The sequence below is a fragment of the Doryrhamphus excisus genome, linkage group LG8 (genome assembly GCF_037039965.1).
Source record: "Doryrhamphus excisus strain RoL-2023G ecotype Guam linkage group LG8, RoL_Dexc_Guam_v1.1, whole genome shotgun sequence".
Lineage (NCBI taxonomy): Eukaryota > Metazoa > Chordata > Actinopteri > Syngnathiformes > Syngnathidae > Doryrhamphus > Doryrhamphus excisus.
In genome coordinates, this window is record NC_136364.1 from 23,637,999 (window position 1) to 23,663,656 (window position 25,658).

The 25,658-nt window shown below is 44.1% G+C and overlaps 5 protein-coding genes and 1 long non-coding RNA gene across 9 annotated transcripts; 4 read left to right on the forward strand and 2 right to left on the reverse strand.

The window, feature by feature from the left end:
- The first annotated feature begins 65 nt into the window (after positions 1-65).
- LOC131134996 (claudin-9) lies at positions 66-1,290 on the forward strand. Its single transcript, XM_058080772.2, has one exon. The coding sequence runs from the start codon at positions 484-486 to the stop codon at positions 1,138-1,140; it is 657 nt and encodes a 218-aa protein (XP_057936755.2). The 5' UTR covers positions 66-483; the 3' UTR covers positions 1,141-1,290.
- Positions 1,291-3,722: 2,432 nt separating this feature from the next.
- Positions 3,723-5,175, forward strand: LOC144899692 (claudin-4-like). Its single transcript, XM_078793076.1, has 2 exons — positions 3,723-4,662; positions 4,849-5,175. The coding sequence occupies exon 1, from the start codon at positions 3,956-3,958 to the stop codon at positions 4,610-4,612; it is 657 nt and encodes a 218-aa protein (XP_078649202.1). The 5' UTR covers positions 3,723-3,955; the 3' UTR covers positions 4,613-4,662; positions 4,849-5,175.
- A 322-nt stretch (positions 5,176-5,497) lies between these two features.
- On the forward strand, positions 5,498-7,157 carry LOC131134497 (claudin-3-like). The gene has a single exon (XM_058079863.2). It carries the CDS (start codon positions 6,111-6,113, stop codon positions 6,756-6,758), a length of 648 nt encoding a protein of 215 aa, XP_057935846.2. The 5' UTR covers positions 5,498-6,110; the 3' UTR covers positions 6,759-7,157.
- A 4,812-nt stretch (positions 7,158-11,969) lies between these two features.
- LOC131134661 (THAP domain-containing protein 5-like) lies at positions 11,970-15,461 on the reverse strand. Of its 3 annotated transcripts, none has more exons than XM_058080164.2 (5): positions 15,341-15,461; positions 14,094-14,277; positions 13,330-13,976; positions 12,685-12,871; positions 11,970-12,606 (listed from the first exon to the last, which is right to left on the reverse strand). In XM_058080164.2, the coding sequence occupies exons 1-5, from the start codon at positions 15,412-15,414 to the stop codon at positions 12,517-12,519; spliced, it is 1,182 nt and encodes a 393-aa protein (XP_057936147.2). In that variant the 5' UTR covers positions 15,415-15,461; the 3' UTR covers positions 11,970-12,516. The 3 variants fall into 3 exon arrangements, with proteins under 3 accessions (XP_057936147.2, XP_078648713.1, XP_078648714.1); XM_078792587.1 differs by lacking the exon at positions 15,341-15,461 and adding an exon at positions 15,070-15,105 and having other exon boundaries at positions 11,971-12,606; positions 14,094-14,264; XM_078792588.1 differs by having other exon boundaries at positions 11,972-12,606; positions 14,094-14,264; positions 15,341-15,399.
- Positions 15,462-16,364: 903 nt separating this feature from the next.
- ppp5c (protein phosphatase 5, catalytic subunit) lies at positions 16,365-20,617 on the reverse strand. The gene is made up of 13 exons (XM_078793077.1): positions 20,487-20,617; positions 19,642-19,883; positions 19,198-19,345; positions 18,996-19,117; positions 18,845-18,910; positions 18,593-18,691; positions 18,404-18,509; positions 18,186-18,328; positions 17,974-18,061; positions 17,854-17,894; positions 17,588-17,766; positions 17,428-17,509; positions 16,365-17,356 (listed from the first exon to the last, which is right to left on the reverse strand). Exons 1-13 carry the CDS (start codon positions 20,545-20,547, stop codon positions 17,294-17,296), a joined length of 1,440 nt encoding a protein of 479 aa, XP_078649203.1. The 5' UTR covers positions 20,548-20,617; the 3' UTR covers positions 16,365-17,293.
- LOC144899693 (uncharacterized) lies at positions 20,422-21,674 on the forward strand. 2 transcript variants are annotated; one of them, XR_013628032.1, is made up of 3 exons: positions 20,422-20,610; positions 21,228-21,335; positions 21,484-21,674. It is a non-coding gene; the product is annotated as an uncharacterized LOC144899693 (long non-coding RNA). The 2 variants fall into 2 exon arrangements; XR_013628033.1 differs by lacking the exon at positions 20,422-20,610 and adding an exon at positions 20,973-21,073.
- The last annotated feature ends 3,984 nt before the right edge of the window (positions 21,675-25,658 follow it).

Consider the following 25,658-nt stretch of genomic DNA (forward strand, 5'->3'; position numbering starts at 1 on the left):
TCCAAGGGTGATTGGGCATATTTCTTCTTTGGAATTGCCCTTTATGTGGCAATTCAAAGGTGCTTCTGACTCTTCATTAGGTGCGTTCTGCCTGTATAAAAATGATTCTAAATGAATTGTGTTTTTTGCAAATGTTCTGTTTTGGATCTCTTAAGATTGTGCAGGCGCACCTATATGACGAATGGGAAGAAAGTATATGAGTTTTAAATGTGAGCAACTTTTCGATGCCTTTCGGGCTGCTTATATGGGCCATGTTATGGTTGAGATGAAATGACAATAATATTTGATGCATCCTTCAAAGGCAAGCATGTTGAGGCCACGGTGCGCTGACTCCACCTTCAAGCCGTATAAAGAAGGTAGAATTAGTTTCTCCCTCAAGTTGGACTCAGGACTTTGAGCCAAGGAGATCCGATATCACCTTCTTCTGGGGAAGGCGGTGCACACAGAAGGCCTTCTGTCCCACGCCCGTCCTCCGCTCTCACTATGGCATCGTCCGGCTTGGAGATCCTGGGAATGACGCTGGCTGTGGCGGGCTCGCTGGGGGTGATGGTGGCGTGCGGCCTGCCCATGTGGCGTGTGGCCGCGTACGTGGGTCAGAACATCGTGGTCTCGCAGGTGATCTGGGAGGGCTTGTGGATGAACTGCTCGGTGCAGAGCACGGGGCAAATGCATTGCAAGGTGCACGACTCCATGCTGGGGCTTCCTGTGGACCTGCAGGCGGCACGCGCTCTCGTGGTGGTCTCCATGGTGCTGTGCGTCATGGGTATCGGATTGTCTGTGGCGGGGGCGCAGTGCACCGACTGCAGCCGGGACGTGAGCACTAAATGGCGTTTCATGGTGGCTGGCGGTCTTGTCTTGACGGTGGCAGGACTGCTGCTGCTGCTGGCGGTGTCCTGGACGGCCCACGCCATTGTGATGGGCTTCTACGACCCGCTGCTGGAAGAGACGGGCAAACGGGACTTTGGCAACGCGCTCTACTTCGGCTGGGCCGCCTCCTGCCTGCTCACCCTGGGGGGGGCCTTGCTGTGTTGCTCCTGCCAACCCAGGAAGTCCACGGTGCGCAGGGTGCCCGCCCAGGTGGGCTACACGGCTGTTAAGAGCTTATCAACACGTGGCTATGACCGACGAGACTACGTGTGAACATGTGACCAGCAGGGGAGACAATTAAACATGTCGGACATGTTTTCATATGTATGGCATGCTTCTGTGGCGCTGGGGGTCTTTTTTCCTCATTAGTGTTAGTCATGCATACGTGTTTGACTACAGATGATCGAGTCATGTAACTAATCTTGTAATAAAGGTGTCCATTCAGTGATCAATCATTCATGTGCATTATTTTAGATTAAAGTCAGCTCCACCTGATAACCATCAGTGGCTGTCACTTGTTGTGCACATACCAGCTGCACCCCCGAAATGAGATACTGAGTTTCTGGGCAAATTTAGGTAGGACACAATGGGGCGCTTGTTGCCTCTTCCTCTTTCTTTGTAACCTGTCCTGCATTTGGGAGAGTGAAACCCAGTCTGGTATAATCACCCAAATGTGCAGGAGAATGCCCAGCAGAGACCCTCAGAACCACAAAGACTTCATTGATCACCTGATGCACCGCCCCTCACAGAACTGAGTGAAGTAAAAGTAAACGTAAACATTATTTAGTCTGAATGTACTATTGATCGGCCTACTTATTGTACCCTAAATACACAAAACAAACTACAGTGACCTACTTGCTTGTTTTTGAGCTGCAAAGCGCAAAGTCGTGGTGATGAAAACCTTGTTTTGCATTTTAAACATGTTTTAGCTTCAGTGCGAGGTTAAGTATTTGTAAGATTTGCTTCTATATGTGGGATACATCCCTTGACCACACAATTTGTATGCTGAGGCCTTTGTGCATCAAACACACAACCTGCCTACTTCTGCCTGTGTTTGTTACTTTATATCAATCCCTCCTACAGTTTGGAGTGGATTTTTTGTGAATATATATTTGCTATGAAGGTGTAAAGCAGTAGAAGTATTAAAATCAGTAACCGGGTTTGTATACAAGGTGCATACATTAACCTGAGGTCAAATGAACCATTTAAAACACAATGACCTTCAAAGTAAGGACACAGATAAGACCCCCGCCCCCGTCTCCTCCACCACCTGGCACCATTATGCACACAGATACTTTCGGCTTTTTCGGCCTGGAATATTAAATCCCCTCTTTAGCTACATGTGAAGGTCACATTATTAGAAATACCTCTGAGTTTGATACAATAAAAAACATATTGTTACATGACTATCTCAAAACTTGAACACCTCAAAACTGTAGTTTTTTAATCTTCATTTTTTGGATCTAATGTTGTCTGTTGATGTTATCAGTGACACATCATCAGTACAAAGCCCCCCTTCATAAAATTGATGATTTTCTGTTCTGGTCGAACAGAGCTCCTGAACATTTCATTCATCATGAAGAATGCATGCTGTCTTAATCTTGGTAAGAGCGTGCAAGTGTGTGTGTGTGTGTGTGTGTGTCCGTCTTGGTTGTGTTTGAGTTGCAGGCTAAGTGTGCCAGTGAGATGTTTCACTTTTGAGCAGGAGTGGAGGTCTCACACCAGGGGTGTCCAAGGCGTCACCTCGGGGCCATTTGTTGGCCCATGGCATATCTATAAAAATACAATTTAAAACAACAACAGCAATATAAGAAAGGCAGTACAAGAACACAAGAAAATTGAGACAATACAATTTTTTTTAATGTAATCTCAGTTTTCAAAAGGTCAAACAAAAACCAAAACATCCAAAAACGATAAGCTCGCTATCAAAAAGAAGCATATCGTTCATATCAATATAGACTACATTTGATTCAAAGGTCTCGTATTTAAAGATGGCGCCGCCCAAGTGCAAGCTAGTTCCGGCAGGTCTGTATCTTCTGCTGCATTTTTAGTGATGGCAGTTATTAGTGCTTATTTATTACTTTATTATTGTTTTTGGTGCCATAGCAACCCCTTTAGCAAGTGTGTGGCTATGGATGCTCCATTGTTTACACTGGGGAGCAACCCCTTCGCTACGTAGAGCAATCGAAGATCCCAGCAGTGATATGGAGGAGGAGAGGGTGCATAGCGGGAGTCAACAGCAAAAAAGACGATATAAAGGTTGCTGTATAAAGACGGTATCAACCATCTGTCGTCATGGGGAACGTGAGATGGAATCATGGCTACCGTGAGGGCATTATATTGAACATTTTCTATACTTTCTGTATGTACAGATAATATATTATTTGATTTCAGCGGCCATTGTTTTTTAAGATAGTATATATTTGAGTGAAACTTTGCATGCATATTTGGCTTTGACTTTTCTCTTAACTCTCTCTGTGGAAAAAATATTGGTATATACAGTATATCGTATATAAATATGTATATCAGGATGGCTGATCACCCTGACCTTGTCCTGTTTTGTATAATTCCACGGAATCAATCGCCCCCCATATGATCATATTTTGGGAAGGAGGAACAGTTTTATTGGATTTATTATTTGCTAAACTAATTAATAACAAAAACCAAGGTACTACTGTAATTGTTTCAAAATCCAAACACATCGAAGGTTGGCCAGCGTTCAAAATTGTTGAGGTTCCAATGTTGTCTGTGGCCAGACCCAGACACCGTGGATGCTGATATTCGCTATCTGTCATTCGCTGGCTGCTTCTTGACCACCTCTGTTACACTTTAACCAACGCAGACCAGCGATAGCAGCTTGTGTGTACTCTCCCCTCACCCAAACCAGTGGGAACGCTACTGAGGAGTTGAATGATTAAGCTGAGGTCGTTTGCTGTGCCAAGGCTGCATTTTTGGACGCTCTGCCACGGAGGGACAGTTTGAATTTTTCCCTGGCCAATAATCAGCAGACCCCACCTTCCACTGAGCTTCCACCTATATGAGCGAGTGGCACGCTGACAACACGGACAGAAGCCCTCAGCACTGAGACATGCCTTCAGTGGGACTGGAAATACTTGGAGTGACGCTGGCCGTCCTGGGATGGTTTCTGGCCATGGCATCCTGCGCTCTGCCCTTGTGGAGAGTGTCCGCCTTCATCGGGGTCAACATCGTGACGGCCCAGACCACCTGGGAGGGCATCTGGATGAACTGTGTGGTCCAGAGCACAGGTCAGATGCAGTGTAAAATCCATGACTCCATGTTGGCCCTCAGCGGTGACCTCCAGGCCGCCCGCGCTCTCACCGTCATTTCCATTGTGGTGGGCCTGATGGGTATCCTGGTAGCCATGATGGGGGCCAAGTGCACCAACTGCGTCGAGGAAGAGCGTGCAAAAGCTCGGGTGATGATCGTGGCCGGGGCGGCGTTCCTCTTGGCGTCTCTGACACAGCTCATCCCGGTGTCGTGGTCGGCACACACCATCATCATGGAGTTCTACAATCCGGTCATCCCTGAAGCTCAGAAGAGGGAGATTGGAGCGGCTCTGTACTTGGGGTGGGCTGCGGCCGCCTTTCTGCTCATCGGCGGGGCCATCCTGTGCTCCAGCTGCCCCCCTCAGCCCGAGAAAAGGTACAGACCTCCGTCAAAGATCATGTACCCGCTAACCAGATCCATGGCCCCCAGCGGCTACGAGCAGAAAAACTACGTCTGAAGTGGCGCCCCCGGAATGTACTAGTGATGGACAAATTGTTTTCAACTTTGGTGTGTAAACTTTGTTTTCTTTATTTGACACTGTTTCCCAAATTTAGCCGAATCCCTGTTTTTAATTAATTAATTTTAATTAATAATATAAACTCACTGTTTTGATAAAAAAAAAACAAAACACTTGAATCAGTTCAGTATCAGATCAAATTATTTTCATTCATTTTTTGTACCGCTTATCCTCAGGAGGGAGCCTGTCCCAGCTGTCTTTGGGCGAGAGGCGGGGTCCACCCTGGACTGGTGGCCAGCCAATCCCAGGGCACATATAAACAAACAACCATTCACACTCACATTCATACCTATGGACAATTTGGAGTGGCCAATTAACCTAGCATGTTTTTGGAATGTGGGAGGAAACCGGAGTAATCAAATGATATTTTTCTTCTTTATTAAACATTTTTGGGGGTCTTTTGGATGCGTGAATCTTAATTCTTCCTTTTGTCAATACATTTTGGACAGTCTTTGTGTCGCCAGTGCACTGGGGTCCATAAAGGCAAACTTGGATGGGTTTGGTGTGGAAGAACCTGACATCAGCCCTTCTTGATTGAAATTTGGTCCTTTAACTTCACGTGACTAGGGCCCAAGTGGGACCTTCAGGTGCATGTTAAGTGCAAAAAGAATGGAGGCTTCTCTACATGTGCATGAACCGCCGTCAGCATCACAGCAGCCGTCTAGCTGACTGTTTGCTCCAAGATAACAAGAACGGCTGTCGGCTTTGTCAGCTTTGTCAGCTTTGTCAGCTTTGTCAGCTTTCTAACAAAGGACCTGTTTCATGGTTGAGGGCATGGAGGAGGGGCACCAAAGGAACCAAACCACAGTACTTAGATACTGGTGAAGGGAGGGAATGCGGGACGGGGGGTATATCTGGGGAGATGGTCATTCCTCCAAAGAATTCCAAGGATATCCCGCAGACAGAAAGTGATTAAAGGCCATCAAACAATGATGGCAGGTGAAAGCTCCAAAGTTCTCCTGTAAAGCTCAAGGAAGCATTCAACCTTCATGTGTGACTTGATAATAAACAACAGTTTTTAACCCCAGACTGCAAGACGTCAATTGTTGCATAAATCCATACAGAGTACAGATAACGGGATGAAAATTGGGATTTACAGCTCACAAACTGTCCGATATGTTGACCTTAAATGGCTCTTCCTCGCTTGCCTTTCCCATCCCTAATAAAAGGCCTCATTGTGGCCAGTCAGGCCCGCTGTGAAGCTGGCCATGAAAGCTGAGAGTCTCTCCACGTCCTTCCCCCCCCTTTTTTGGTGATGTCAGCTCCTTCAAGGACTCCTCCCATCCACCTGATCCTGCTTTATAAAGCATAGTGCTCACGTCCAGGGTACACACGGCACCGTCACACATGCACAGGCTGAAAACTTCCATAGTGCCCATCTTGTCTGAGCCGTGACACTCGTGGAATATCGGCAAAAGGAGAAAGAAGATCCTGCAGGATGTCTGCCGGCCTGGAGTTGATTGGTATCTCCCTGTGCATCTTGGGATGGATTATTGCCATCGTGGCGTGTGCCCTCCCCATGTGGAGGGTGACGGCCTTCATCGGCAGCAACATCGTGACGGCGCAGATCATCTGGGAGGGCCTGTGGATGACCTGCGTTGTCCAGAGCACTGGCCAGATGCAGTGCAAGGTGTACGACTCCATGCTGGCCCTCTCCCACGACCTGCAAGCGGCCCGAGCCCTCACCGTCATCTCCATTCTTTTGGCCATCCTGGCAGTGCTCGTCGCCATCACCGGCGCCAAGTGCACCAACTGCATCGAAGATGAGGCCTCCAAGGCTAAAGTCATGATCATCTCCGGCATCTTCTTCATCGTGTCGGGGTTCATGCAGCTCATTCCCGTGTCCTGGTCGGCCAACACCATCATCAGGGAATTCTACAACCCCTTAATGACGGACGCCCAGAAGCGGGAACTTGGTGCTGCGCTCTATATCGGCTGGGCTGCTGCCGCCCTTCTGATCCTCGGCGGCGGACTCCTCTGCTGCTCCTGTCCGCCCCGTGAGGCCAGGTACAGCAATTCCAGAATGGCGTATTCTGCCTCACGATCCGCCGGCGGACCAGGGATGGAGAGGAAAGACTATGTGTGAATGTGAACAAGAAAAAAGACTGACAGTTTCTCTCCATGAAGAGACAAACACCAGACTCCACCATGAAGGATGCGTTTAATTTTGTCTTTCACGAAAGGAAATAGAATGTGGACATTTCCTTTAATCACTTCTAGAAACAACAGCGAGGAGTAAATATTGTCATTGTGCTCCCACCCCCAAAACATCTTCATGTTGTCCAGTTTTGATACAAACAGCATAACGCCATCTCAAGATAAGGTGCAAAAAAATCCAAGCTAATCCAGTTTTAATAATATAAATAAATGAAACACTAATAATAACACTGCATGGTACATGGATATCAGTGCACAGTCTCATCCACATTTTGTATCCTATACAACTTGCCTGTATCTTTTTCAATAAATATCATCTGTTAAGATCGTATCTCATCTTGTTTTGTTTAAACTTTGCAAAGACAGTGGCTTTTATGGTTTATAACCACATTTGAGAGTCAATACTGACCATGACCGGTGACAACATGGCTTATTGTGAAAAAGTTACTCATTCCTTATGAAAGAGATATATTATTTGCAATGACAAATATTTGCTTTGTCACTAATAACACAAAAGCTAAGATGTCAACATTATCTTAACAAGTATTGACCTACACTGAATTGCTTTAGCATCTTTAATGTGTGCAAAGGCCCCCTTTTTTTCCTTGTTGGAAAGAGTGTGGCCTCCCTGACCCAACTAGTGACCCCGTACTTGTTTGATGTAGTTAAATCATTACATTATCTTTGTCTCAGACACCTACTGTGTTCAAACTCATTTAAACTGTACTTAACTTCATCATAAAAAACCTCATTTGATGGCTCCGGTATAACTAATGAAGCGACCGGTGAGTTTATGTATACCAGCATCTTCAGCCAGAGTGTCACACCCAGCAGTTGGGAAGCTAAAATATTGATGGACGTCTGATATAGTCACCACGGTGTTGTATCGCCTTACTTTAGTGTATCGATGTCGCCCCTAACAAAGACACAGTTTGACACACACACTATGACAGTCATAGTAATTAAAGCTGACAAAAGACACCTCCCCCAAGCTATGTAAATAATAATAGCAATTCAAACAACCTAAACTGAGCTCTGATCTCTCCCACAACTGTCTGTTGACACTTGACTGACAAACTAAGAATATCCAATAAAACTTAAATTAATATTTTTATATATTACACCAATATTTTGCATGTTAATATTAGTTACACATAAAAAGATGAGTTTTTTTTTTTAAAAACAAGCCTTTACAAAGATAATAATTCTGTTTTTGTTTACACTGTTAGCGGTATGCATTTAATGCTAGATCTCTTAGTAAAACCACAATAGTATAGATATTCATGTAATATATGAATATAATTTTAATATATTTCTTTAGCCAAAAATCAGTCCTAAAGAGAAAAAAATACTATTACTACTACTACAAACCCCCGTAAGTCATTTCTAACAACATGACATAATAAATTAAATTCTCCTGTATAAGCGTCAACAATGCTAACATGCGTGATTGGATTGTTTTTCACATCAAATGCATTAAATTAACATATGATCACCATGACGACCTGTGACAGCAATGACACAGCTTGAGACGTGCACGTGACCCTAATGTTTTGACAGAAAGGGAATCTTCTGTTTTAGGGATTCACGATATGCAGAGTCAAATATTTCAGAAATATATTTCTTCATCATTTGGAGGATTTCTCTCAATTGAACGTATTTGTTTCATTCCCAACATTCTTTGTGTGTTTCATGAATCAACATGTGGTCTTCTACGGTGGCACATACCGACAGAGCAGACCGAAGTCAAACAACAAACACGACATCCCCTCATTTGCCTTGTATATGTGTGTTACTGTGTGTGTGTGTGTGCGCTCCATTGACTTGTGTCAGGCCTCCTGGCATGTTTGACCAACGTTAAGCTAATTATTGACTCTCACGGCACCCGTCCAAAAACACATCACTTTCAAAAGCTTTAGCGCTCTTATCATCTTAAAACACAAGCAATATATTTTATATATTATATATTATATGTAGATTTATATGTGCGCAACACCACAAAGCTAAAAATTCTGAGTGAGGGCGAGCCCCTGAATGGAAAAAAGGGGGGAGGGGCATGGAGGTCAATTTTGTGTCTCTGGTCACGTTTGGATAGCTATGGCCAAGTCCGGCAGGTCACATGACCGAAACCGGGGAATGTGAAGGGCCGAGACGTTGCCTGGCACCTGAAGCTGGAATGAAAAAGAAGCCCCCACCCATCCAGGGAAAACACACAAGCTCACTGAGTCTTCTCATGAAACACAATCACACAATGTTATCACCTGCAGAAGCAAGACCAAAGTAAAGGAAAGCTATTAAGATATAGGTGGAACCATGCATGCATGATGCCATGCAGCATGGCTGATTAATGTTGATATTGGCAAAACTGAAACGGAAATTGCACATTTACTTGTGACCTGGGCCAGACACATAAAAAAAAGGCAATAATAAGTGCTTTTTTAACCATTTGTGCCTATTTTTATTTTCTGTTTTCCTGTTGTGACGGAGCTGTTATCCTCGGGTTGGGTTATAGGAGTCAGTGATGTTTGCTACTAGATAGAGCCAACCCAAGAGAAGAGAGAGCTGGCCGCATTCAAGTGTGGAGTGTGTCTTGCTGTAAGGTATACACAACAGTGAAAGGCTGATTTGTGCCGACATTTTAATATTTCATATGCTCATCTTAAAGAGCTGCTGTAAATTCCAGGTTAATACTGTCATACTGTTGTTTTGAAACTTATTTTACATTGAACAGGAATTCACAAAGTGTATGTATTAATGCTGTGAGTAGTCATCTTGTCAATAACAAGGAAGTTCACAATGCTACAACACATGTCGACGTAAACTGAACATAAAATAACAGAATTCATAAAATGGCCCCCTCAGATTTCATCTCAAGAAATGTGGGCGACCATGCACAGCTTGGGATGGTACACCAACTGTCATGGAGGCACGTGAATAAATATGAAAAATAACGCCTAAATATCACAATTACGAGTGCACCCGAACGCCACACAGCGCGAAGACAGAGCGTCGAGTTCTTCATTGCTCTGTGTGCATCCTATCAACTAATAAGTAAGTCTGAATAATTATTTTGTGCTTTAAGAGATTGAAGATTTATTTTATACTGGTGTTCCAGTTGACCCCCGCATAGAGCAGTGGTGAAAACCTTGCACTGTGAATGGAGATTCACCCGAAAACAGCCTTTATTGTTAGTTGGTTGTAATTTTGTATATTTGGGATACGATTACGAAGAGGCTAGTGGTTCTGTTAGAGCTGGGATACAATGGAAAGATTTCGGTCAGATAATGGACATTTGACATTCAACAAGCAGGATCAAAACTAGCAAACTGCGATCGGAAAATCCCAGGAAACAGTCAAACAGTCAAACATTCCCATGCACGTGATAAGGAGTCGTTCCGCTGCAATGGCGGTAAAGCCTTTACACAGCCTGCTGAATGTCAACTACTTCACCATTGCAAGAGAATTCAAGGCACGCATAGCATCGTCAACATGATGACACCACTATCTGCGAGTACATTATCAGCATTGATTAGCTGTTTGCTACATTTTCACTGGCGACTGTAATGTGCTAAGATGAGCACCGTTTGAAATAGCGGCTAATCTCAGATAAAGTTCCTGACATCGGCGGTGACCAGGATTTCCTGGAGCATCGATCGGTGAATGAATGCACTTAACGATGATATGGTATGAAACACAGTGTGTTGGTCTGTGAACTGTCTTGGGTCAGACTGGGTGTGTTCTGGAGGAACCTTCAGCCCATTAGCTCACTGCTGAGGCAGATGTGAGTTAATGCCTGCTGATAAACACTTTGAGTCAGATGAAAAGACCTTAAAAAATACCCTCCCTTAAATTCCAGCAGTGTGAGAGACTGAATGCAGATAGCAGCCCTGTGTTACACAGGTCAGGACGGAAGCTGGACAGCCAGGAGACAAGGTTCTTCATACAAGGGCATGGCTTAAAAAACAACCGATTGCTCGTTACAAAGTCATCATTTGACAACAAAGCTTTTTCAGTGAGTGACATGGTCAAAACGCTCTATAAAATATAACTTTTTGTTCAAATGTTGTATAAAAATTGATCATATTTGTACTAGTTTAAAAAAAGTGGGGCTGCACGGCATACGAGTGGTTAGCACGCAGGCCTTACAACTCAGAGACCCGAATTCAATTCGGCCATCAGATCAGACCTTCCAGGCCTTCAGATCGGCCATCTCTGTATGGAGTGTGCATGATCTCCCCATACATGCGTGGGTTTTTCTCCGGGTACTCCGGTTTCCTCCCCCATTCCAAAAACATGCTAGGTTAATTGGCCACTCCAAATTGTCCATATATGCACATACCTATAGGTATGAATGTGAGTGTGAATGGTTGTTTGCCTATATGTGCCCTGTGATTGGCTGGCGACCAGTCCAGGGTGTACCCTGTCCCGCCCGAAGTCAGCTGGGATAGGCTCCAACACCCCCGCCACCCTGGTGAGGATAAGCGGTAGAAAATGAATGAATGAAAGTTAAAAAATTGCTCCAAATGCTGACGCCCTCTACAGCTTTGAAGTCATACACAACGCATAGTAAAGAACTCTATTGCCCCCTAGTGGTCGTACACATATTGGCAGTTAAGTGGAAGTGTCATTTACATTGAATTTGTTAAAAAGGATAAAACCATTCCAGTCTGCTAAGAAGTTACGTATATGTAAAAAAGATTTTTTTACATTACACCTTTTTTGGCTTTTGTTTTTTTTTAATAATTGTATTTTTAGAACATAGCTTGAGGCCAGACTGGACACCAGTGATTTAAGTAGACAAGAACAGAATATGCATTAATTCTACTGCTTTTCCTCATGAGGATCGCGGGCGTGCTGGAGCCTATCCCGGCTGACTTAGGGCGAGAGGCGGGGTATACCCTGGACTGGTCGCCAGCCAATCACAGGGCACATATAGACAAACAACCATTCACACTCACATTCATAATTAATAATTCACAATTTGGAGTGGCCAATTAACCTAGCATGTTTTTGGAATGGGGGGAGGAAAGCGGAGTCCCGGAGAAAACCCACGCATGCACGGGGAGAACATGCAAACTCCACACAGAGATGGCAGAGGGTGGGAATTGAACCCTGGTCTCCTAGCTGTGAGGTCTGCGCGCTAACCACTAGACCGCCGTGCCGCCCCGCAGCCAGAGCAGAATATAAATATTACAGAATACAAAATGTATTTAAACTGTTGGCTGCAGTGTGTTAGAAATGTATTAAGCTTTGTGTGATGATTGCCTTTTTCTGTCATCTACTGAATTAGTTGGAAATGATTAAAATCAAAGTGTTGAAGTATTTACCCTGCACTCTGAGTTGCCTGCTTGTACTATTCACAGTTTGATGAAATCAATCTCTGATCTTTAGATTCTTAACAGCCTAGGAAGAACAACGCAAGGCGCTGAATGAGTTGTTTTTAATTAAGAGTTTAAACAAAAAGTTATTGCAATGAAAGGGAAGCGAAAACCTTAAAAAAACATTTGACATTGTCCCCAGTTATTATACACAATTGTGCAAATCTCACAGCTTTAACCGATACCCACGTTTCAATCAATTATCAAAAAAAACAACCTCCCAGTAGTGTGCATGTTCTTTCTTTGGCCATCTCATTAAAATGTTATCTAGGTGTGCAGACATGTGACCTTCACGGCTTCTCCTCACTATCAATCAGACGAGTGTAAAAAGTAGGCAGCGTCGTCTTCCTCGTAAATGATGGCCACGGTCTCGCCAGTGTCGCACATGGCGGCACTCGTCTGGAAGCGCCACACATAGCATCAGTTTATATAGCACATTTCTAGAAGTTGCATGGATAGTGAAACGAATGTGCTCACCCTCTCCAGAAGCTGCAGTCGCTCCTCAGTCAGGAGGTTGCTTTGCCTCAGGTGGCTCACTGTCCTCTCCAGGCCTAGTAGTTTCTCCAGGTGGCACCGGTGCCGCTGCTGCAGAACTTTCACCTTCTTCTGCAGCTCGGCCACAATAGCCTCCAGTTGCTCCTTGCTCAGACGGTGCTTGTGGTAACTGGGGAAGGCGGGGAAAACAAGGTTAGACGGGCTATTTAACAAAAGTTGTAACACATGTGCATCTACTTACTGCTATGAAATAGTTCTGAATTAATTCAAATATATATGGCTATTTGAGTCTCATCAGCATGTTGCTAGCATCGGTTCTATCACATATGTTATTAGCACGAAGACTGACATTAAACATGGCAGTGTTTCTCATCTATTTATTTCTTTATTATTTCTGGGGGCCCACCAAAAATACATTTGCCACTCTCATTCCAAAACACATACTGTCTGTGTAGCATGTTGTTACCACTTGCTCCAATGGATGGCATGTTAACTGCTTCTTAACACATCTCATACACACATACCGCAACTGACTTTGGCTGCAAATTATATTGCATCATTAATATAGTGAGATATTAGGTGATTTGGTCCCCATAAAAATATTGGACCCACACAAAGACATCTCACCAGTGCTCCTCCAACTGGTGGTCTTGTCTACCCACGGCGGCATCCTCCTGCTGGTTACCCCCGTCTGCCTCCAAGTTGATGGAAAGCGGCGGCGGTGGAGCGTGTTTGGACACGATAGGAAGAGTAGACGCGATGGGCTCTGCACTCAGCGCGGAAGACAGCACCATGTCCGAGGAGATGAGCGGGTGGGTGCACACGTCGCTGGGGAGGACGTTTGGTATGGTCTCAAAGTAAGCGATGACTTGTGTTTCGTGGCCTTGTTGGACATCGCATGATTCTGCTGTGGGAATTTCTTCAGGTGGCGGGTCTTTGAAAACAAATCTATAGGCTGGGTTGGGAATAGCTGCGGTGATATCGCCCACCAGATCCTCTTGGCCGTCACCAGACAGCAGCACCACCTCGCTGTTATTGTGATCATCGACTGGCTGCATTAGGGTCAACGGGAGGTTTGCAGCTGCATTTGAATCCCCCACCACATCCAATGTGTTTGGCTCTGCACCTTCGCCAGACTCCCCCAAACTGGCCTCTTGCTGCTTTGACAAATCAACCTGCGCTACTGCCCTGTCATCTAACAGCGCAAGGCTTTGATTAGCGTTAGCGCAAAGCACCTTGACTTTCTTCTCACTTCCATCCATCGCTTTGCGTTTCTACAAAGATAGAAAAACAAATGTTTTTGCAGAGGTTTTATATACAATACTAGATTTTTCATATAAGTGGAAGCCGTAGATTAGAAATGTGACTGGACAATTTTTGTTTTGTTTCACCTCGGCCTTTTGGAAGATGGTGGGCACGGCGTCACTCTCGAGGTAACGAATCCCCCAGCGCACTTTAAAGCACGATGGCGCAAAGTGCTCGTGGCAGATGTACTGGTGTCGCGAGGGAGTCCAATTCTCCCGTTCCATGTTGCTCAGCCACAGCTGCAGCCGCTCCGGGTCCTGCAGAGGGAACCTGGGATGAAGTAAACAAACATGGGGGGTCTCCATCAAGTAATGCTGTGGAGTAATGAATCACATCTTGGCTTGTTTCAGAAAAAATGTTCAAATTAATGTCATCCTACAATTGTAATATACTGTATACTACTCACTTCATTAAGAATACCTCTCTTAATGTCAATCAAGACATACAGTGCCTGGCTTGCATTGATGACTTGTATTGATTGGACTACTGCACAAAACCTTCTTCAGCACATGCCAATCCATGAAAATCTTAGCTCATGCTCGCTGAACCACTCTTTCGCAATTTGAGCCCAATGAATCCTGACATTGTCAACTTGGCATATATCTGTGCCACCAGTAAAAAAAAAAAATCAAATTCATGGAATAAGCCGGTCATTCTGTATTTTCAGGTAGTCAGCTGACTGTATTCTTTGGAGACACAACTTTGCTACTGCCGTGACAATCAACAATAGTTAAATGTAAAATGTTTATGGAATTAATGCACTTGCTGCATTTCTCGGACCTTGGCTTGCCTGTTGACAATCAGGGAATAAAAGAGCAGAGTTCCTTATTTCTTCTCTTCACCCCCACTAAGCAAAATGATCATGTATTGTATTGTCCTAGTAACAGAAAAACATGATTTCACAACCTGCCCGTATCTTGTAGCATTACCATGTCGGTAAAATGTTCATAGACAAAATAAATTATAAATATTTTTAATATACCCATATATAAGATTCATGTAGATAAATTATTTAGTCACGCAGTATATGGCTAAAATAGTTAGCTGCCTGTAATTATATACCTGGCCAGTAGGTGGTTTCATGTGCACGTGAAGCTTCGAGAAATCAACCCTTCCCCGAACCGATGGGCTCAAGTCGTACGATACATCACGAGGCTTCATCTCACAAACTCCTCCAGAAATTGAATAAATAATAACTTCCATGTTTTGATTTCGATAATAAATGGGGAAAAAAAACATTTTAACAGGCATGCTGATAGTAGTTTGGAGAATACAAACACCACCACGACGACCTGCGCCTTCGCACGTCAAAGCAAGCTATTTGTTAACTTACTTGTAGAAGCTTTTCCGGTCACTGTTGCTCGCTGAGTCATTTTTACAGTTGGTTACCGAGCAATACTTCGGCATGACGTCCTTAACGTAGTTGTTGCGTTTATTAATCCGATCGTCCAGGCGGGTTCACAACAAGGTGAAATTCGTACTGTATTGACAAGCACGGCGCATGGTTGACGCAACTAGATCAGCTGCTCAATGACAGGTGACGTCACATAAAGGCGACCGTCTCCGGACAACTTGTTGGCGCCAAAGTCACTTCAGGAGAACAGAAAGCGCACTTCCCCCGGAGCGATATTGGTTAGACGTTAGTTTGGCTGTATGTGCAAAACGCGTTAATTGGAGCAACATTCACAGCAGTTTCGTGTCTGACTGCATTTTAAATGTGACCCGCTTGAAAGGAGACCCATGCTGAGTGACATTTAAAAGCCAGGAGGCACGTCACGATGAATCTATGAAGTTTGTTAAAGTTGTTGCAGTGTTCAATCTTGTTGACGAGAAAAAACTATTGCAAAATGTATTATATGTATGTTCTTTTTCTAAGGTCAAATGCGATTTAAATAATTTATTTGGGCTGGCAATATAGAGTTTGTCGTAGTATTGAGTGCATCTATTATTAGCTTGCTATTATTAGTTGGCTCACTGTTTACAATGAGCCAGTAAGCATCTGTGATGTTGGGGGTACGAGGGTCATGACCGCCGCAAAAATCAGATCAAGGCAATGTAAACCCCCCAAACATGAATTATTTAAATGTAAATGATTTGATGAATAAACTGGCAGGGACCACCCCTTGCATAAACTGCATCCTTATTGAAAGACAGACTGGAGGGCGTAGTAGTTCATCCTTTACACAGTAACCTATATTGGAGAGACATGTTTGTTGTAATCACACAAAGTAGACAAATTTTTGAACGCTTCAATATTTATAATAATTTCTCAAAGTGCCTCATACGGGACAGTCCATACTAGAAATGCTTGTATTGACTATAAAATGTCACTATCCCCACAAATAAGGATGCACACATTTCTAAAATAACTGGATTGATTTTTTTTATTATTCCTTTTTTTCCCAAACATTACATGGAATCTCAAATGATACAGTATATACATACACATCAGTGTATTTCTTTACCTAAAAAGTGGAGGGGTATTAGACAATGCAGCTGTGCGTTTCAACAATGACAGAATTTACATTTGGACGTTTTGTGTATTGGAGGACTCCACAAGTCAGTGTGACACGTCACAGGTCATCAAACACGTTTCGGAGACTTGAGCGGTGTCTGTTGGGCCAGCACCAGAACTGGTTGGGACAGTGAAGAGTGTGTGAGCTGCCGGGGTGGAAAGACGGGGAGCAGCAGTATCATCCTCAGTGGGAAACAGTGCAAATTAAGCGTCTACCACGTCTGTTCTAGCTAATACGTCACAAATGGCAAACAGCACCTCGGTGTGAACCCAGAGTCAGTCTCTCTTTGTGAGCTGGGATCATGTGTGTATTTAGTTTTCATATCCCTGTAAAGTAATACAACATTAAGAAAAATGCCATACTGTTGATGTAGCCACTGATGCACATGCCGCTCTTTCACTGTTTGAGATGTGCGCACACAGTAACAGTATGACACTCGGAGTAACTCTTTGTGAAAACATGTCATTTGACTACAGATCTTTGGTACGGACCAGATATTTGATTTTGATAACCAAGCAGCTCCAGGGAGACACGTCAGGGATACTGGATTTGTGTATGAGGTGAGCAGAATGTGGAAAAGGGGATTTTCCAGTTTGATCTGATAACCTTCTGGACTGGGCAGGTCTAAGCGATCTCGTCCCTTCTGAACTACGCCACGCTAAAGAGGGAGCGGGATCCCTTAGGCCAAAAATGGAATCAAGGGCACTGAGGGATTGAAGTGAGATGCGCCAGGCCTGACAGGAGGTCATCTTGACAGACCGCTGCTGCATTTACATCATCCCCAACTGCATCAGCGTGTTGGCATACGCCATGGGTTTGACATTCGGATGAGGCTGGAAAGCAGAGTGATGATTTTAGTTTCAGGTTAAAGGCTTACCTAATGTGAAACCAAAAAAAAACTGACCACAGCAGTGAATTGGTGGAACTCTGGCTTGAGATCAGATCCCCTGAGGTGGATAAAAGCTCCTTTGTTTCCCATCTGGTCACTGGGGAAAGCAGAAGACGACACATGTTACAAGCCGCTGAGTCTCATGCCTTAAAAAAAGCAGCAAATGGGTACACACCAGTAGTTGGGTGCTGAGAAGACGGTAATGCACTTCCCTGAGTGAGTGACCTCGTAACCCTCAGCCTTGACCTCGTGACTTCGGATGATGTAGTCCAGCTTGTTCTGATCCAGGAAGCGCTCTGTCACGTCTGGCCCAAACTGGCAGCTCACCCCTCGCTTGCTGATCGATCGTCCGTTCTACATTAAGCACACGTTCGTCAATTAATTACTTCTGAATTAAATGAAACACAAAAGGAGGCAGATGAGGTATAGGCCAACACAGACCTGAGGCTGGGGGTCCGACCAGAGAAGGTCACACATGGGACCTGTGTGGGAGACACGAGGAAGATGCTGAGATGTTCATTATCATCATCATCATCATAACCCACTGCTGTGGGATCATACCCGAGTCTGGTGGTTGTCTGTTCCTGTCAATCTTCCGAAGGTCTTCCAACGTGACACCATCTTCACTGAACAATCCCCCGTGCATCACCTGAGGCAAAACAAACCCATCAAACACGAAAAGCTCTGACTTATGATTACGTCCGGGCGTATCTTAGTTTTCACAGTATATTGATGTTAAAGCATATTAAATGTCACGTTCCACACATGCCTACCAGTATTTTGTTGTTGATGCACTGCGCGAGCGGCAGCCACTGGAAGACCTCACTGAACAGTTGGAACATCTGGGCGGTGTATTTGGCCTTGACCTCGCCCTCAAAGCCATACATTTGGTTCATGTTGTCTGTCTCGTGGTTACCTGCAAGCCAGCCACATTCGCTAACAACTCCAATCGAAATGGACCAAAGAAATAAGCAAACATGTGACTCCTCACCTCGAAGCAGGTGGAAGTTGTCGGGGAAGAGCAGCTTGAAGCCAAAGAGGGTGAGGATGACCTCCACAGAGAAAGAGCCGCGATCCACAAAGTCACCGTTGAACAACTGAGTTCACTTGAGTTAAGACCTTCAGTCGGAAGCCCAAACTGGATGAGCAGCAGGAGAGATGTTCTGACACAAAAGGATACATAGGGATTGCTCTCTGTCGGGAGACCGTTCAACTCGAAGATGTTGAGGAGATCGTAGTATTGTCCGTGTGTGTCGCCACAAATGGTTATTTTTTCTGCCTGTTGGATCAAGACAAAAGACATTGAACGATTTTATGAAGAAATAAAGAACAAATAGAACATGTGTTAGCTCCTCTGTGATGCCAACATGCCAGCATGCATAAACTCACCGCCATTAGGTATATCTGTGGAAGTTTAAAAAGATGTTCTCACCTCTTTTAGTGTAACTTCAACAAGACTTGGTAGTTTGGATAAAACATCTTTGACTTGCACCAAAATCTGTAAAATTGAACAGAGATCTTATTGCACATCCAAATGTAACCTCCATCAATTTATGAAATGCAATTTATGTAAGCGACTTTACCTGATATGCACATTTTCTGTGCAGTTTCTTCTGCTCTTTGAACCACTCCATCATTTCTTTCATGAACTTAATTGTGACCTTTCCATCTTCCAGTTTGGGGCCTGTGTAGTCATCCTCGATCGCTGCCAGAAGACAGCATTGTCATTTCAAGGCAAAGACATGTAGAGATGCCTTTTTTTGTATTTTTTAATTAAACACTTACTCATGCTTTCAATGTCCAGAGAGTCAACAACTGACTTTTTGATCTCATCACTCGCAATGGCTCTCTCAAAGGCCTTCTGTTTGACAATCTTGTTACATTCCTGATACTTCATTCTTGCGTCTTTGTCATTCGGTCGAACCCGCACTACCTGTCATTACATCACACATTTAAAAGTGGTTTCTTTATTACATTGCAATTGCTTTATTTTAGTGCTATCATCAAGTCCTCAAATTAGTATACAATATTCCAATCGAATAAACAACACCAGATAGGGAGTGGTGCTGGTTCCAACATTTGCATGCTCGACCACTTTGGCATCATGACTGGATTAAGGGCTAATCCCTGTTTCAAACTGTGGAGATTAACATCCACACACATGGTTAACCTGGAGAGGCCAGTACGGTTCTTCCTCCTCCAGTTCAGGCTTTGCAGTCATAAACTTACCGTCTCATAGTCCTTTAATGCAGCTTTGAACTTCCCCAGTGCCATGTTAGAGGTGGCTCGGCGGTAATACCCCTTGATGTAACTTTTGTCGATATCCAGGGCCTTGGTTGCATCCGCCAAGGCATAGCCGTAGCACTCGGTGCGCAGGTATGCCAGACTGCGATTGCTGTAGTAGATGGCGTTGGATGGATTGAGCTCCAAGGCCTCTGTGTAGTACTTGATTGCATTTTCATAATCTTTATCTGGAACACACAAGATAGTACACTTTCACTGGACACAATACTATTACACTACACTTGAGACAGCCTGCAATCAGGATGATGAAGGCAAAATGTTAAATTGTTAGTGTAAGATTCCCACTCGGAAACACTGTAAACAATATAAGTGTGGCCACCTGGATATAGCTGAACATCCCTATGTCGGGATGCCGTTGAATGCGGCTGCTGCTCACATGCTTTGGTTGACCAGTAGAAAATTCTAGCAACTGCTTCGACCGACGTTTTTGATACATTTATATTACTATTGTGTTCCAAATCACAACAAGCTGACCGAAGTACCAATATATGGCAAAGTGACTCTTAACTAAAATTGCGTGGAACAATGTTCACGCTGTGGATCTCATAGCTGGAGCTAGCCGACCCGGCTAACCGGTCTCAGTAGCCCAATGAATGGGTTTCACGCTTTAGCATGCTCTCTGCGCACAGTTAGCCTAGCTTCACATTGACGTGTGGCTGACTGTAGCGTTTACACACAATAGTTCACTCCCGATTGCGAATACCGGCTATGCCTTCGTTTGCTTTTAATCACCGACTAAAGCCACCGACTTGACAATGCTGCCATCTTACCTTTAAAGTATTTATTGGCCTTCTCCTTGAGTCGCTCAGCATCGTTTACTCCCTCCGCCATCTTCTTTCCTACTGCCGTATTCCGATTCGTGCGCCATTGACGGATTGTCGCAAATGACGCAAAGTGATGTTTTTCTTGTGAATATTTTGCGCACGTTTTGTTTAAAGAAATCGTTTGAGCGTTTATGAAATGCGTTAAGACAAAATGCAGCACATTATCATTACTCTGCCAATATTATTGATTAAGTAGATTGTTTGTATGTGACGCGTGGTACTTGAATTCTATCTACAGCACTAAAATGATGACATTGGTGAAATTTTGGTGAAAATTATGAAATGTTTTTACAATTTGTATATTTTATTCAATACAATACATGATAATAACTGCAACTAAAACATTGGATGTATTCGATAACAATTATGTATTTTGCGTTCTAAACCAGCAGGGGGCGTTAAAGTTACAATAAATACTTAAATGACGAAGGAAAAGGCGAACGTTTTAGAAAATGGATGGATGGATGCATGGACTATCTACTGGATAGGTTTTTTGAATTATGCTTTAGTTCAATTGCCAGTTCAACCACCCGGTAAGTTAGAACCACATCACATTAGGGGCATTAATGATATTGTTATTTACATTGATATTTTTTTCCAATTGATATCCTGTGCAATGGAAAATGAAGCCTCAGAACAAAACAAAAAGCACAGCTTCAGTCACGTTTTCTTTTGGTCTTCTTCCAGGTGCCTCCAGTGGTGAGGATGTTGCTCAGGAAGTTTCCTGCCATCTGAACGCAGCAGGTGGCCTCCGGCCTCCACAGATGTCAGAATGAAGGGACAAACAAAGCGCAGGTGCTCATCCACACAACTTTACTCACACACACACACACACACACGCGCGCACACGCACGCGCACACAGCATCTGACGCGCTGTCGCTTTAATTAAGTGCTTTGCAAATACATCACCAACCTGAGGCAGTCTCACTTTTCCATTGCCAGAAATCTACTAATGAGAGTGGCGCCCGAGCAAGGAAAATGCAACATTTGATTTAAAAGTTTGTGGGTGTCTTAGTTAATGCGGCCTTTAATAAATTACTATGACATAGCAGAGGATACAGCCAAGTCCGGTCTCCTGCTCTGACTCACAAAGCACACCCCACAGTAAAGAGTAAGAGGCCGACCAGCCAGGTGAGTCACCGTGACCCCCAGTGAACGCTTACTAACCCCACAGTGAGTTCACTTTCCCTTAGCCAGATTACCGATGACTCGAATGACTCGTGTCTCCCTGTGAGCCATATAACATGTCTCATTCTCCCAACAGTTTTACTAGTAGTGCTGGGTGGAAAAGAGAGAAGGTGGGATGACATTGACTGAGATTGAGGTGACGTGACCGCCCCACGCGAGAGTAAACTCAGACAGTGAGTGGGTGAGACGGTGTGGGAGGGAATCTGGCAAGCTGGGAGCAAGGAGGAGGGAAATCGCTGTCCTCTTGGGTGCATGATCCTCGAGCAGGGAGGCATGGTGGTGGGGGGATCTTGAGAAAGTTCAAACAAACGCTGTATATAATAAATGCTGTAGTGTGGAGTTGCCGGGCCAAGCATAGAGAGAGACAGCTGAAGGTCACTGGGAATGTAAGTGACATTCCAGGTCAGTACTCCAATGAAGGATGAGGCCTTTAGAGTGAGGGTGGTATATGTTACAAATACCTGATCTGTACCTTTCCCCTATTTATTATGCTGTAGCATGTAAAACCACCACTGAATAGTGTTTTTTTCCTTACATCTCCAGGGGCTGTTTTCCTAAAACTTCCTCTCCTCAGCTGAAAGATAAGATAAGACGTGTACGGATTTTTTTCAAGTTTACATACTTTAGGAATCCTTTATCTTATCTTGGCTTGGCAATCTTAAATACTTAATACATCAAGTGTTATCAACATTTCCTTTTGTTTGTTGCCCTGCAAACCTTTTCCTGCAACACTGGAATTATCTCACTAAGTTAGTTTCAAACAAACTGCAGTAAAAATACCCTATAACAAACTCTATATAGAAAAAAACTGTGTCCTAATTTAGATTTTCATCATTTCGAATGCAAGTGGAAGAGTGAGGTTACAGGGGGAAGAGATACAGAAGGTGGAGAATTTTAAATACTTGGGGTCAACAGTCCAGAACAATGGAGATTGTGAAAAGGAGGTGAAGAAGGGTGTGCAGGCAGGATGGAACGGGTGGAGAAAAGTCAGGCGTGATGTGATAGAAGAGTTTCAGCTAAAATGAAAGGAAAGGTATACAAAACTGTGGTGAGACCAGCAAAGATGTTTGGTCTGGAGACAGTGTCATTGAGGAAGCAGAACTGGAGGTAGCAGAGATGAGGATGCTGAGATTGTCATTGGGAGTGACCAGGATGGATAGGATCAGGAAGGAGTACATCAGAGGGACATTACATGTTAGAGGCCTTGGAGATAAAGTCTTTTAGGCCAGACTGAGATGGTTGGGACATGTCCAGAGGAGAGATAGGCAATATATTGGTAGAAGGATGCTGCCAAGTTGGAGGCGTACAGGAAGACCAAAGAGGAGGTTTATGAATGGATGGAGATTGATTTGCTGCGGCGACCCCTGAAGGGAAAAGCCGAAAGAGAAAGAAGTCGAAGAGAATGCTAATTCACATTTGCAATGTAGTCCCCAGACAGACACTTTTGGAGTGAGAAACATACAAATCATACATAGTATTCTTTTCCCAAATCACATCTGACCATGCTACCACATAGTAAAGCTTTACTATACCAACCTTACAATTGAGTTCTGTCAAAGATAGCTGTTGTGTCCCTTTTCCTCATAACAGTTCTGCTCCCATAAGACACCACTGAGAGCTAGCTTTCAGCCATATATGCGGGGGTCTTACTTATTTGAACCATCTGTTTTTTCCCCCAGTGTACAGGCCTTTAAAAGCTAAATTTAACATAAATAAGGAAGAACATTTTTCCTCTCTCTTGCCTCCTTCCACATTTCCTACTTCCCATCTGTCTTGTTGGGTTCAGATGTTTGGTTCCTGGCAGAGACGGCATTTTTAGATCCCTTTTGAGTCATAAATGAATTGTGACCCCCCGACCCCCCAGCATGGCCACTGTGCAGCCAACCTCCTGTTGATCAGTAAATCAACATCCTGAGGTGACACGTTGCACGCTGAGCCATGGGGGGAGTGAGAACTCTGAAATTTCCTGTAAGTGGAAACAGAACTGTGGCACGCTACCTGCCGAAGGAGCCTATTGCTTTTTTTTAAATGATACCTTTCCACATTAAAAGCTGTTTTTTATGCGTGTTAAGAAAGGCTCAGCTCATTTAGCTTCCAGTCTTAAGAAAAGTCATTAAAGATAGAGCAGGTTATAAAAATAGGCCAGCAGACTATTATACATGGTCGAGGATAGTGAAACACATTATGAGTCACACCCAGCAACTCCCTCCACATGGACTGGGCTTGTGAACTGAAAGGTAGAAAATGACAGATAATTAAAACAAATAAAAACGAATTGCTCAGGGAAGTGAAAGCAGCCCAGATTCCTCATAAATTAAATTAAGATGGAAAACGATGCCGCTCAATGAGCTCAGCCAAAAAGGCATGAGTCTGACCTTATTAGGCCACTCTGTGGTTATTAGCATAATCAACCACTTTATATTTCCAAGCGTTTTTATTTTACGTTTGGTTTTTAGTGCATCAACGTCATCTCTTAGGATTTTTTCCTTCCACGCCGCTGTTTCTTCCTGGTCACATTCTCACGGACCTCGTGCCAGTCCTCCGCGCTCTCTTGCTCTCATTGCGACTGTTTCATGTGTGCATGAGGACGCATCATCTGATACACACCCCTAACAGGAAATGAGAAGATGAAGCAAACAGACTCAAGTCTACTCGTCGGGCCAGAGTGCAGCTGGGCGGAGGGCAAAAGCCAAGGATGTGAGAAGAAGCTGGAGGTGAAAAGGTGGTTTCATTCCGAATGGGAGTGAGGAGGAGGAAAGGAGGCATACAAATGTTCCAGCCAATAGTTGACTTCACAGTTGAGGCACACTTTGTAGAAAGTGTGACATCACATCCAGTATGTAGCTGACATGAGAAAAGGTATGGATGTTAGCAAGGGTTTATGTGCATCGTAAGCTTTGTTACTCAACTTCCCCAAGATGAATTGCATCTTTTCTGACTGCGCAATGAGGGAATTTGTGTCATTGGCTAGGGAATAAAGTAGTTGCGTACCATGCTATCTTACCACCAGACACACTCAAAATCTTGTGGAAAGTCCTCCCACAAGAGTGAAAACTGTTCTAAATGCAAAGGAGAGAACAACATTTTCTCAGCTTTTTGTGGGGGGAGTGAACACGTGTCCCAATACTTTTGCCAATATTGTGTAATTAATCCAGGGCACCACAGGAAGGACAGCCAACAGAGATGCTATGCTACAACTGTGTAATTATTTGAAACATCAATCATGATGCTTTAATAGGGACCCATAAACAATGTTACCAAAAAGTTTAAAAGCCTCTCTGATGGTAGCTGTCATCATAAAGTTATGCTTTTGTGAATGGATGTTCAAACAACTCACTTGGAGTCAGACATGCAAGTGTGTATTTGCTTGCAGCCACACCACATAGTCCTACTGATGTGTCAGACAGCAGAGCTCATAAAACAAGTCACAATCCTGGGATTATTGATCAAAGCCGCAGTGGCGCGCCGACAGGGCCGCCGCCAAGCTTTCATCCGCCCGTGCGGTCGCCATATTTGCACTGGAGGCGACAACGTGTTGTTGTAGTTAGTTTATTTTGCTCCCACTGGGCATGAGCACTACACATGGTAAAGCTTTCCCACAGTGAAGACCCCCCTTCTTCTCACCCCAAAATCCCGAGTGAGTCAGGATGTGTGGGTGCACACCGCCTCATGTCGGTTGCACATCAATGGGGCCTTGAAAAACAAGGTGTTGAATCGAGAGAAAGAAGCAGGTTGGTGAGGAAACCACCTGAAACATGAGCCCAGATGGCGAGACAGAAACATCAAACAAGTAAAAGAACTCTGCTGTAAAGGGACCGTTTCCCGCGGAAATGAAAAAATAAATCAAAACGGTGTTGTTTTGAACATTTTAAAAGAATCCACATTAAAATGCATTTTAAGCCTGACAAGTGCTATTTTAGACGATCACA